Genomic DNA, 12,473 nt, shown 5'->3' with positions numbered 1-12,473 from the left:
TAACTTCTCACACTTTGGGGTGGAGTTTAACCAAATGTATCTTTAAAATTGAGTTAATCTTTTCTGGAAAAGAGTTATATTAGGAAGAAAACCTGCTAAAACTTTTGTCTGCTTGTCAGCATTTACTTAGGTCCCTTGTGAGTAGATTAGTGATGGAGAAATAGAAGTACTAGAAACCCTGCCTTATTCTTGTCTTAGCAAAAACCTAATATATCCCAACAGGGATCCAAAACCTATATGGACACAAAATCCTAAAGCTGTAGGGGGCAGACTTCTGGACTTTAAAGTTAATTCATTGTAGAAAAATTAAAACTCTGACTTAGGAAATAAGTGGTCAATACCCTAAAGATTCATGACAGAGTTAAATAAAACTATTTGTAACTTTTCAGTGATTAATTCAAATTTCATATTTTAAGGTAGGATATTGTATTTATCATAAGTCAGTAGTCACCACAAATGACAGTTCCTAAGCCTAAATAATATTAATACCTTTCATTTTAAATTGTGTTAAGTGTCCTTTTTCCTTGGTTTATCTGGAACATTTGGCAAAAGTCTTTGTTATTTAACTACTATTTCAGTACTTGTTGGCAAAAATCAAACCACCAGAGTTCCCTGTCTTTATCTTCCTTTGAGTTATTTCCTCTCCAAACCTCTCCTTTAAAACTTGTTTCAGTCTCTATTTAATTAGTTTCCTCTGTTTACTAATTGAGTGCTTCTGCTGAAATTTAAAAATGTATCTTTTTGTCTTTTTTCCATTTTATCTGTATGAAAATTGCTGATTTTGTGATCTTGTTTCTGTTACTTCGATTACTATTAGATTGGTGATTTTTTGCAGTCTAGTTAGTGATTTTGTTTGTGTGTGTGGCTAAAAGTGGAGGAAATAACCTTTGTGTTGGGAATAGAAATTTTAGGCAGATCACCAGATTATTTTAAAATTATTTTCAAAAGAATTTTAGGAAATTTATCTCTGTACAATTGAACTAAATTCAGGTACTGTATCTGAAAATAGTAAAGCAACTATGGCAGTTTCTTACTAGATAAATTCTCCCTTGTCTTGTGGAATGAAAAATTAAATTTATCTAGATAGATTTGTTTGCTTCCTTTTGACCACTTAGAGTTGTAGAAATTGCCCCTATTTCCTTTTTCGCTTTGCACAGGAGGTAGTTACGAGAGGGGGTAGTATTATGTGGCAGTTACAATTATAGATACAGGCTGCCTAGCGTATCAGGAAACTAAATTTTGCACATAAGTACTACTGTTATATAAGTTCAAGTAGGTGATAATGTGATTAAAAATATGTGAATATATTTAGAAGCAATAATGAATTATTAGCAGCTTTCTAATAATCGTTTTCTGCACTTTCAAAGAATACTAACAAGTTAAACCTGTTGTCAAGTAGAATTGTTAGAAAAAGGTCTTCATTGTTTAGAAGTTTAGGATACCTTTATATTAGATCCCAAGTACAAATCCTAAGAGCCAGGTGACTTTGGGAAAATTATTTAACATTTCTGAGACTCAGTTTTATTACCTGTAAAATGGAATAATATTTACCAATCAGAAGTGTTGTTTTGAGAATAAAATTAAATAATGTACTGAATTAGTCTCCGATGGTAAGACCCAAGGGTTTGCATTTTTAACCAGTTCCCCTGATGATTACTGGTGTAGTACAGGTTCTCAAATTCTAGCATACATCAGAATCACCTGGAGGGCTCGTTAAAACACATTGCTGGGGGCTTCTCTGGTGGCGCAGTGGTTGAGAGTCCTCCTGCCGTTGCAGGGGACACGGGTTCGTGCCCCGGTCCGGGAAGATCCCACATGCCGTGGAGCGGCTGGGTGCGTTAGCCATGGCCGCTGAGCCTGTGCGTCCGGAGCCTGTGCTCCGCAACGGGAGAGGCCGCAGCAGTGAGGGGCCCGCGTACTGAAAAAACAAAACAAAACAAAACGAAACAAAACAAAAAACACATTGCTGGGTGCCAACCCCAGAGTTTTGATTCAGTGGGTCTAGAGTGGGGTCCAACAATTTATATTTCTAACAAGTTCCTAGGTGGTGCTAATGCTCCTGGAGACTATACTTTGAGGACCATTTGTGTAGTATATATGATGCCACTTTGACTAGCCTAATAAAAGTAAGAAAAGTGACAGTGGTAATATTTGTTGAGCCCTCATTATGTACCAGGCACTGTTATATGTGCTTGACATTTATTATGTCATTTAATCCGATCTGATCCTGTGAAATGGATGTTATTATTACCCCCATTTTATCGAGAATGAAAGTGAATTAGAGATTCAGCAATGTGCCCAAAGTTGCCCAGCTGATAGGTAATAGAGCTATTCAAACCCAGAGAGTCTAGTTCCAGGGCTCATTCTCTATAAACATTATTCAGATAAAGGATATAACCTGATGATTGTGCAGCCCTTTCTTCAAAAGGATTTTTCTTAATTTAAAATAAATATATTTATTGTTTATTCTTATGTGAGCCTCACATCAAAGGCTGGAGGACCAGGCTTACCTGTGCCCCTGATGGCAAGGAAAGCCCATGTAGGCATGTGCCAGCCAGGTGCACCACAATCTTGTGTTCAACTAGGCTTTGTAGGCTTGATTTTCAAATGTCTTTTTTTATTGATTGAGTTTTTTAGATGTCTTTTAATATTTAAATGAAATACTGCTTATTGAATATGTCTCTCGTGAAGTTCTTAGATAAAACACGAGATTATAATTTTTCCCCCTTCTTCACAGAGTCACCTGAGCCATTATGGCAGTCAAGTGGACTGGTGGACATTTTTCTCCTGTTCTCTGCCTGAATGCAAGTCAAGAAGGGCTAGTGGCTTCTGGAGCAGAAGGTGGAGATCTCATGGTTTGGGGTGAAGATGGGACTCCATTAGGACACACACGCTTCCAAGGGGCAGACGATGTTACCAGTGTCTTATTCGCTCCCTCCTGCCCCACCAAGCTCTATGCCTCACATGGAGAAACCATTAGCATACTGGATGTCAGGTCTCTCAAAGGATCCTTGGACGATTTTCATGCGAATGAAGAAGAAATCAACTGTGTTTCACTGAATGAAACTGAAAACCTTCTGGCTTCTGCTGATGACTCCGGAACAATCAAAATCCTAGACTTGGAAAATAAGAAAGTTAGCAGATCACTGAAGAGACATTCCAATATCTGTTCTTCTGTAGCTTTTCGGCCTCAAAGACCTCAGAGCCTGGTGTCATGTGGACTGGATATGCAGGTGATGTCTTGCAGAGAGTACTTGGGTAATTTCTAGATGCAATTTGGTAACAGAATCAAATTATTAATTGGGCTAAATATATCTTTCCATTTTCTATTCTCTACTAACATGTCTTATGTATTTTATGAACCATAAGCTTTACTTCTACTGCATGTTTAATGCTAACTTGACAAAGTTTAGTAGATTTTATTCACAGAGTAATTATTAATCTTTTACTGTTCCTTTCTCTATGCTTTAAGACATTCCTAAAACATGAGAATTCAAATATTTGATTTTAAACATCTGTTTAAACAAAGTCATGCTAAAGTCAGAGTTTATCACCCACTCTCTACAAAGTCTGTTGTTTAAAAAAAAAAAAAGTTGGAGGGCCTGGATCTATTATTGTTTTTACTCTAAAAATCACTGGAGTGAGAATAGTCATGGCTTCTCTTTGGTGAGCATTTACTACTTCCCACTGCTTTACATTTACTACTTCCCACTGCTTTATTGTTTACGGGCTCCCCCAGCACTGTTCTAGGCATTTAATCTACATTCCCAACTATATATTAGTATCTTCTAAGACTTGTGGCCACTTCTTGGCCAGTGGTCTTTACCATTCCCTCCTCTACCCTCCACACCTCCTTATAATTTAGAAATAATGAGGCTAATTTTAGTTGTTGTCACTATGACTGCCAGCCCCTCCTCCCAAACTATTGGCATTTAGTAGGAAGAATTGGTAGTTGTCCTGCAGTGCTGGGGCAGCCCCTAAACAATAAAGAATTGTCCGACCAAAAATTTGTAGTGCCTCTATTGAGAATCATTTATACCTACAAGGCTTAGTGACCCCATAACCTCTAAACTCCTTTTCTACTCCTAGGTCTTGTCCAAAACTTTAATAAACCTCCTACATTTTCTGTCCTAGTGGAGATAATCTGCTTACTTGGTTGGGCAGAAAGACCTACACAACCAGTCAGATATCTGTTTTAAGTAGGCAGATTGTACAGTGTCTCTTTGACTAGTCATTCTTTCATCCTTAAGCTATACCAGTTTTCAATCACTGGTTCATTAACTACTAGGCATGGCAATAAACAATTAGGTGTGCAGCAATCACAGATTAGATAAGAAGCAGGCACCCAGAATTTACCATTTTACCTCCAGTTCTAGATGAGAATGTTTAGTGGCAGGCAGCTGCTAGAGAACAGTATAGGAAATAAATGTTTTGTGAGAAGAAGGCTTAGGTAATTTCTTTTCTTTTTTTTTTCTTTTTTTTGGTAATTGCATTTTGATTTGACTGTCAAGAATTGCTAAAAATACACTGTAGATTAACTTCTGCATTGGGTTGTGATGTAACAACAGTGGCTAAGATAATACAGCCAGGCTTTTAAAAAATTACTTCTTTAACTGACGTTGAAACTATAATTTCTTCCAATTTATCAGTATTTCTTAAAACCTGGTTATCTGGTATTTTTCTAAACCTTAAGAATAGCTAGTCTATGGGGGAGTCCAAGAATGTAGGCATAATAGTGGAAGGGAGTTCTTATCAGATTAATGATGAGTTATTTCTCTCTGAACAAGTGTGTTTTATCTCAAGGCAGGAATTGAATTATTGCCACATAAAATAGATGGGTTCAACACACCTATCTTTGTTATTATACAAGTTATAAAAATTATACCCTTTGATTTAGATAGGTTTAAATAGGCAGTGTGGGCTTCCTTGGTGGTACAGTGGTTAAGAATCTGCCTGCCAATGCAGGGGACATGGGTTTGAGCCCTGGTCCAGGAAGATCCCACATGCCGTGGAACAACTAAGCACATGCACCACAACTGCTGAGCCTGCGCTCTAGAGCCCAAGAGCCACAACTACTGAGCCCGTGTGCCTAGAGCCTGTGCTCTGCAAGAAGAGAAGCCACTGCAATGAGAAGCCCACGCACTGCAACGAAGAGCAGCCCCCGCTCACCGCAACTAGAGAAAACCCGTGTGCAGCAACAAAGACCCAATGCAGCCATAAATAAATAAATAAAATTTTATAAATAAAAAATAAAATTAAATAGGCAATGCTTACTCAAAGAGGCAGGGACCTTAAGAATGAAGTATGATTTATTAAGACACTTGAGACTGCTTAATCTTTTATTAAATAGGCCCAAAATAATAGTCATAATATATGTATAAGGTATAAAAAATAACATTAAACAAATACATGTGTACCACCACTCAAATATAGTTTTTTCTTATAAGGACCTTTGGAAATTTGAAGCCATCATGAATTTCTGTAGCATACACATTGGTTTTCTTTCTCATTTCCACATTTGAAAATAAATGGTTCAAAGGTTTGTTCTTTCTGGAGTTTAAAAGATCTCTAGTACAGAACTTAAGGACTGGGACAGTAGAGGAGCCTTTTTTTTTACCCCCTTGAAAATGAATCTTTTATGTGGAAAGGAATGTTTTTGTAGGAGAAATTTTTGAGCAGGGTCACTTTGATATGCTTGCATTCACTTCTGAACATTTGCCAGTTGTCCACTTTCTCTCCCTTTGACGTTTTATTGGACCTTAAGCCCTGAACGCTTGTATACTTTTCCTTCAAATCAATTTTCTTTAATATTCTTTTCCTTTAATACCTTACCTCTCTTGCTTAGGGTGATACTGCTTGATCAGGTGGTTGAGAAATTGTGAGATACCTTGGACTCTTGGGCAGTTAGGAAGAGTAAAGAAGTACAAAGGGAATGTCCAGGCAGGAACAATTTGGGAATCTTCAACACTTGGAAATGACTGCTGGGTTGGTACAATTTGAAATGGCTATTAACACGTTTAGATGATTTAAGTAAATACAAAAATGTTTAAGCTGCTGAAAACACTTTGGGTGTAGTTCATGTTTGGATGTCTTAGGGCAGAAAATATAATCCAGGCATTATGGGGCTATGTGAAAAAGAATTTGGGGATACCTGCCATACAGTTAAGCTAGTATATTTTGGAATGTCCATTTTCCTTGTGTTCAGGTTTTTTATAGAGATTGTTGCCATGTCTTTTTTTTTTTTTTTTGGCTGCATTGGGGCTTCATTGCTGCACATGGGCTTTCCCTAGTTGCAGTGAGTAGGGGCTTGGTTGCAGTGGGCGGGGCTTCTCATTGTGGTTGCTTCTCTTGTTGCGGAGCATGGGCTCTAGGCACGCGGGCTACAGTAGTCGTGGCACACAGACTCTAGAGTGCAGGCTCAGTAGTTGTGGTGCACGGGCTTAGTTGTTCCGTGGCATGTGGGATCTTCCCGGAACAGGGATCAAACCCACATCCCCTGCATTGGCAGGTGGATTCTTAACCACTGTGCCACTAGGGAATTCCCTCAAGTTTTATTACTCATTCATTTTTGTTATATTTTCTTATTTTTAAAATTTTACTTTATTTCAATTTAGTAGTATTTTGGCTTCACCCATATGTATAACAATTGGTGGCCTCTTGGTATAATGTTATAAATCCAATCCAAAGAGATTTTCAGTGTTTTCCCTAGTATAAGCAGAATATAAGTGTTACTAGATGTTGCTTCTTTTGAAAGTAGGCCGAGTTAAAGGAAGTTACCTTGAATAGAAAACCAAATCCTTAATATAATCAACAGTAGTAATCTTGTCAATTCAGATCTGTGCTTTTGACTAAAGAAGGTCATGCTTATCCTAGTGTCCATTTTAAATTGTGAGTCATAATTCAGGGATAGTACTAGGGGGTAAAATACAGCTGTCTGTTTTCTCTGAAAGTATGAAGAATATTTTCTTTTTCAAATTGGTTGCTACGGGAAGAAAATTGCTAGATAATAGAGTAAAATCAGTTCACAGAGTTTATTGTTTTGTTTTAATCAGTTTTTAATTAGCATTTAATTTAAATTCGCTTAGTAGGTCCAAGATCATGGTAGGGAACAAGAACAAAAAGCTAAGTAAAATTGAAACTGTGATTAAAAATCTTCCAAAAAACAAAAGCCCAGGACCAGATGGCTTCACAGGTGAATTCTATCAAACATTTAGAGAAGAGCTAACACCTATCCTTCTCAAACTCTTCCAAAATATAGCAGAGGGAGGAACACTCCCAAATTCCTTCTACGAGGCCACCATCACCTTGATACCAAAACCAGACAAGGATGTCAAAAAGAAAGAAAACTACAGGCCAATATCACTGATGAACATAGATGCAAAAATCCTCAACAAAGTACTAGCAAACAGAATCCAACAGCACATTAAAAGGATCATACACCATGATCAAGTGGGGTTTATTCTAGGAATGCAAGGATTCTTCAATATACGCAAATCTATCAATGTGATAAACCATATTAACAAATTGAAGGAGAAAAACCATATGATCATCTCAATAGATGCAGAGAAAGCTTTTGACAAAATTCAACACCCATTTATGATAAAAACCCTGCAGAAAGTAGGCATAGAGGGAACTTTCCTCAACATAATAAAGGCCATATATGACAAGCCCACAGCCAACATCATTCTCAATGGTGAAAAACTGAAAGCATTTCCACTAAGATCAGGAACAAGATAAGGTTGCCCACTCTCACCACTCTTATTCAACATAGTTTTGGAAGTTTTAGCCACAGCAATCAGAGAAGAAAAGGAAATAAAAGGAATCCAAATCGGAAAAGAAGAAGTAAAACTGTCACTGTTTGCAGATGACATGATACTATACATAGAGAATCCTAAAGATGCTACCAGAAAACTACTAGAGCTAATCAATGAATTTGGTAAAGTAGCAGGATACAAACTTAATGCACAGAAATCTCTGGCATTCCTATACACTAGTGATGAAAAATCTGAAAGTGAAATCAAGAAAACACTCCCATTTACCATTGCAACAAAAAGAATAAAATATCTAGGAATAAACCTACCTAAGGAGACAAAAGACATGTATGCAGAAAATTATAAGACACTGATGAAAGAAATTAAAGATGATACAAATAGATGGAGAGATATACCATGTTCTTGGATTGGAAGAATCAACATTGTGAAAATGACTCTACTACCCAAAGGAATCTATAGATTCAATGCAATCCCTATCAGCTACCACTGGCATTTTTCACAGAACTAGAACAAAAAATTTCACAGTTTGTATGGAAACACAAAAGACTCCAAATAGCCAAAGCAATCTTGAGAACGAAAAACGGAGCTGGAGGAATCAGGCTCCCTGACTTCAGACTATACTACAAAGCTACAGTAATCAAGACAGTATGGTACTGGCACAAAAACAGAAAGATAGATCAATGGAACAGGATAGAAAGCCCAGAGATAAACCCACGCACATATGGTCACCTTATCTTTGATAAAGGAGGCATGAATGTACAGTGGAGAAAGGACAGCCTTTTCAATAAGTGGTGCTGGGAAAACTGGACAGGTACATGTAAAAGTATGAGATTAGATCACTCCCTAACACCATACACAAAAATAAGCTCAAAATGGATTAAAGACCTAAATGTAAGGCCAGAAACTATCAAACTCTTAGAGGAAAACATAGGCAGAACACTCTATGACATAAATCACAGCAAGATCCTTTTTGACCCACCTCCTAGAGTAATGGAAATAAAAACAAAAATAAACAAATGGGACCTAATGAAACTTCAAAGCTTTTGCACAGCAAAGGAAACCATAAACAAGACCAAAAGACAACCCTCAGAATGGGAGAAAATATTTGCAAATGAAGCAACTGACAAAGGATTAATTTCCAAAATTTACAAGCAGCTCATGCAGCTCAATAACAAAAAAACAAACAACCCAATCCAAAAATGGGCAGAAGACCTAAATAGACATTTCTCCAAAGAAGATATACAGAATGCCAACAAACCCATGAAACAATGCTCAACATTAATCATTAGAGAAATGCAAATCAAAACTACAGTGAAATATCATCTCACATCGGTCAGAATGGCCATCATCAAAACATCTAGAGGACTTCCCTGGTGGCGCAGTGGATAGGACTCTGCGCTCCCAATGCAGGGGGCCTGGGTTCTATCCCTGGACAGGGAACTAGATTCCACATGCATGATGCAACTAGGGAGCTTGCGTGCCACAACTAATGAGCCCACGTGCTGCAGCTAAGGAGCCCTGGAGCCACAACTAAGGAGCCCGTCTGCCACAACTAAGACCTAGTGCAACCAAATAAATAAATAAATATATTTTTAAAAAAAACATCTAGAAACAATAAATGCTGGAGAGGGTGTGGAGAAAAGGGAACACTCTTGCACTGCTGGTGGGAATGTGAATTGGTTCAGCCACTATGGAGAACAGTATGGAGGTTCCTTAAAAAACTACAAATAGAACTACCATATGACCCAGCAATCCCACTACTGGGCATATACCCTGAGAAAACCAAAATTCAAAAAGAGTCACGTACCAAAATGTTCATTGCAGCTCTATTTACAATAGCCCGGAGATGGAAACAACCTAAGTGCCCATCATCGGATGAATGGCTAAAGAAGATGTGGCACATATATACAATGGAATATTACTCAGCTATGAAAAGAAACGAAATTGAGCTATTTGTAATGAGGTGGATAGATCTAGAGTCTGTCATACAGAGTGAAGTAAGTCAGAAAGAGAAAGACAAATACCGTATGCTAACACATATATATGGAATTTAAGAAAAAAAATGTCATGAAGAACCTAGGGGTAAGACAGGAATAAAGACACAGACCTACTGGAGAATGGACTTGGGGATATGGGGAGGGGGAAGGGTGAGCTGTGACAAAGCGAGAGAGAGGCATGGACATATATACACTAACAAACGTAAGGTAGATAGCTAGTGGGAAGCAGCCGCATAGCACAGGGATATCAGCTCGGTGCTTTGTGACCGCCTGGAGGGGTGGGATAGGGAGGGTGGGAGGGAAGGAGACACAAGAGGGAAGAGATATGGGAACATATGTATACGTATAACTGATTCACTTTGTTATAAAGCAGAAACTAACACACCATTGTAAAGCAATTATATCCCAATAAAGATGTTAAAAAAAAAAAAAAAGCTAAGTATACCAGGATGTCAAATTAGTCAACAGACTTGTTTAGAATTTCTGCTCTTTTCTCCAGGTACTATGCTAGGCATTAGCAAAGATGAATTAAATCTCAAGAAACTGAAAAGCTAGTAGTATATGTCAATTAATAGAACAGGGATTAAATATGGGAGAGAAGGGGGCTGGAATAGTTAGGAAAGCCTTCCTAGAGGGACACAATTTGAGCTGTGCCCCTAGGGTGAGTAATTTGGGTAATGTGAAAGGAAAGGAAAAGCATTCCAGATAAAAATGATTTCAGTGGTATTCTAGTTTAGTTTATTTAGTTGATAGGTATTTTTACTTCAACAAGCATAGACGAAAATTAATAAATTTCATAATCTTCAATTTTACCTGCAGAGATCAGGGTAGAATGACTCAAAGAAACTGGCATCTGCTTAAGAATTTGGATTACACTTTAATGGGTTTGTTAATCAAAAGTTACTCAGGATATTGTTTTCTAAATTCTATCTTCCTTACTGCCCACTGGCATTCTAGTTTTGGCACCAGGGTTGCATCCCACTGGCATGTCGTGGTGCCATCTGAATTTTTTTTTTAATATTGCTGGAAATGTATCCTACTAATCATTCTCAGACTACTTTGATGATTTTGTTAGAAGTGGAATAAGCATGTTAGTTAAACAAACTGACTAGAACCGTAACTATGTAACTTCCTCTTATTTAAAGGTGATGCTGTGGAACCTTCAGAAAGCCCGGCCACTCTGGATTACAAATTTGCAGGAGGATGAAACAGAAGAAATGGAAGACCCACAATCACCTGGTCAGCTTCTAAACCCTGCCCTAGCCCACTCTGTGTCTGTGGCATCGTGTGGCAATATTTTTAGTTGTGGTGCAGAAGATGGTAAGATTCGAATCTTTAGGGTGATGGGAGTCAAGTGTGAACAGGAACTGGGATTTAAGGGCCACACCTTAGGGGTATCCCATGTCTGCTTTCTGCCAGAATCCTATTTGCTGCTTACTGGAGGGAATGATGGGAAGATAATGTTGTGGGATGTAAGCAGTGAAGTTGAGAAAAAACAGAAGAGTCCTATAAAACATACCCACAAGAAGAAAACCAAAAGGGCAGCTTATACCAAGCAGGGTGGAAACACTCATGCTTCAGCAGCAGGTGAAGACGAACATGGCAAAATTTTACCAAAGTTAAGTATTGAACATGGAGAAAAAGTGAACTGGCTCTTGAGTACAAAAATAAAGGGATACCAAAATATATTGGTAGCTGATCAAACTAATTGTATATCTGTATATCCTTTAAAAGAATTTTAAATCCAATAAAACATTTGAAAAACTGCAGAACTTTTTATGGGTTAAAAAAAAATCCTGATTCTTTGTTTGAACTATTTGTCATATGTGGAAATAATACCATTCCATCATATAAATTTTAAAACATTTGTGCAAAAGGAGATAATTGGGTAACACTTGTTATAGTAAATGACATATTAAAATTTGGAGAATGAGAACTAATATTCACTGAGTACTGATTGTGTACCAGCCATTTTACATGTTTCCTTTCTTATTCCAAATCAGTGAAGTGGGTTACTTTGTTCATTTTTTGCCACAGGAATCAAGACTCAGAGATGTTAAGTAACCTGAGGATGCAAGAAATTGCAGGCACGATTACTTACCTGCAAAGGATCTTCATTGTCTTGTCAAGCCTCCTGCCGTAGGGAAGCCCACATCCTGATCCAAATATGGTCACCACATTAGTTATAACATTAGTAATTTCTGATCGTAGGATGTCATGAGGAACTTTACCAAGTTGAAAGAGGAAACCTGTTCTTGCTTGTTCTATGTAAAGCCCGGAAGGCTTTCCTGACAATCACCTTTTGCCATTTCTAAGAAAAGTGTTCCAGGTCAAATCAGTTTAGGATATTACGAAGCAATCCAGGCTGTGATGCTGATGGGACCAAGAATAAGCTGAAGTTATGAATAAGCAGAAACTCTGACTAAGCAGAAGATGTAAGGTAGATAGAAGAGGTAGAGAAGAGAAGCCAAGACTGTGTAGAGAGTAAGTTTTCTTTTCATCGTGCCCTGGATTGCTGATCTCTCTGCATGTTCTTTCAGCTTCTGCTTAAATTGCCTACTCTTATGTTCAAAGGTTTAAAGAGAGATTCTGATTGTTGGTTACCATTATCCTTGTTTGTGGAGAACTCTTTGATAAGCTCAATTTTAGTCAGAATGTTTGCTGCAGATGACAGAAACCAAACTCAAATTGACTTAAGGGAATA

At 37.7% G+C, this 12,473-nt stretch overlaps 1 protein-coding gene and 1 long non-coding RNA gene across 10 annotated transcripts in view; one reads left to right on the top strand and one right to left on the bottom strand.

The window, feature by feature from the left end:
* LOC132597249 (uncharacterized) overlaps positions 1–12,473 on the bottom strand; it is a 62,234-nt gene that overhangs the window by 1,331 nt on the left and 48,430 nt on the right. The window contains exons 3-4 of the long non-coding RNA XR_009563725.1: positions 2,986–3,113; positions 1,702–1,918 (exon numbers count right to left, since the gene is read on the bottom strand). This is a non-coding gene — a long non-coding RNA (uncharacterized lncRNA). The remainder of the gene's footprint in view (positions 1–1,701; positions 1,919–2,985; positions 3,114–12,473) is intronic.
* Positions 1–12,473, top strand: part of WDR53 (WD repeat domain 53) — a 15,848-nt gene extending 3,375 nt beyond the window's left edge. For 2 of the 9 annotated variants that reach the window (XM_060298222.2, XM_060298221.2), the window contains exons 2-3: positions 2,738–3,233; positions 10,915–11,724. In XM_060298222.2, the coding sequence (XP_060154205.1) occupies positions 2,754–3,233; positions 10,915–11,511 (1,077 nt within the window). In that variant the 5' untranslated portion in view covers positions 2,738–2,753 and the 3' untranslated portion in view covers positions 11,512–11,724. Of the gene's footprint in view, positions 1–2,737; positions 3,259–10,914; positions 11,733–11,806 lie in introns of those variants that run through there. The other 7 variants (XR_011377425.1, XR_011377426.1, XM_060298223.1 and 4 more) reach the window with 7 other exon arrangements.

The sequence above is a fragment of the Globicephala melas genome, chromosome 4 (genome assembly GCF_963455315.2).
Source record: "Globicephala melas chromosome 4, mGloMel1.2, whole genome shotgun sequence".
Classification (NCBI taxonomy): domain Eukaryota; kingdom Metazoa; phylum Chordata; class Mammalia; order Artiodactyla; family Delphinidae; genus Globicephala; species Globicephala melas.
The sequence above is the reverse complement of the archived record's forward strand: the minus strand, read 5'-3'. Positions and strand labels throughout refer to the sequence as shown.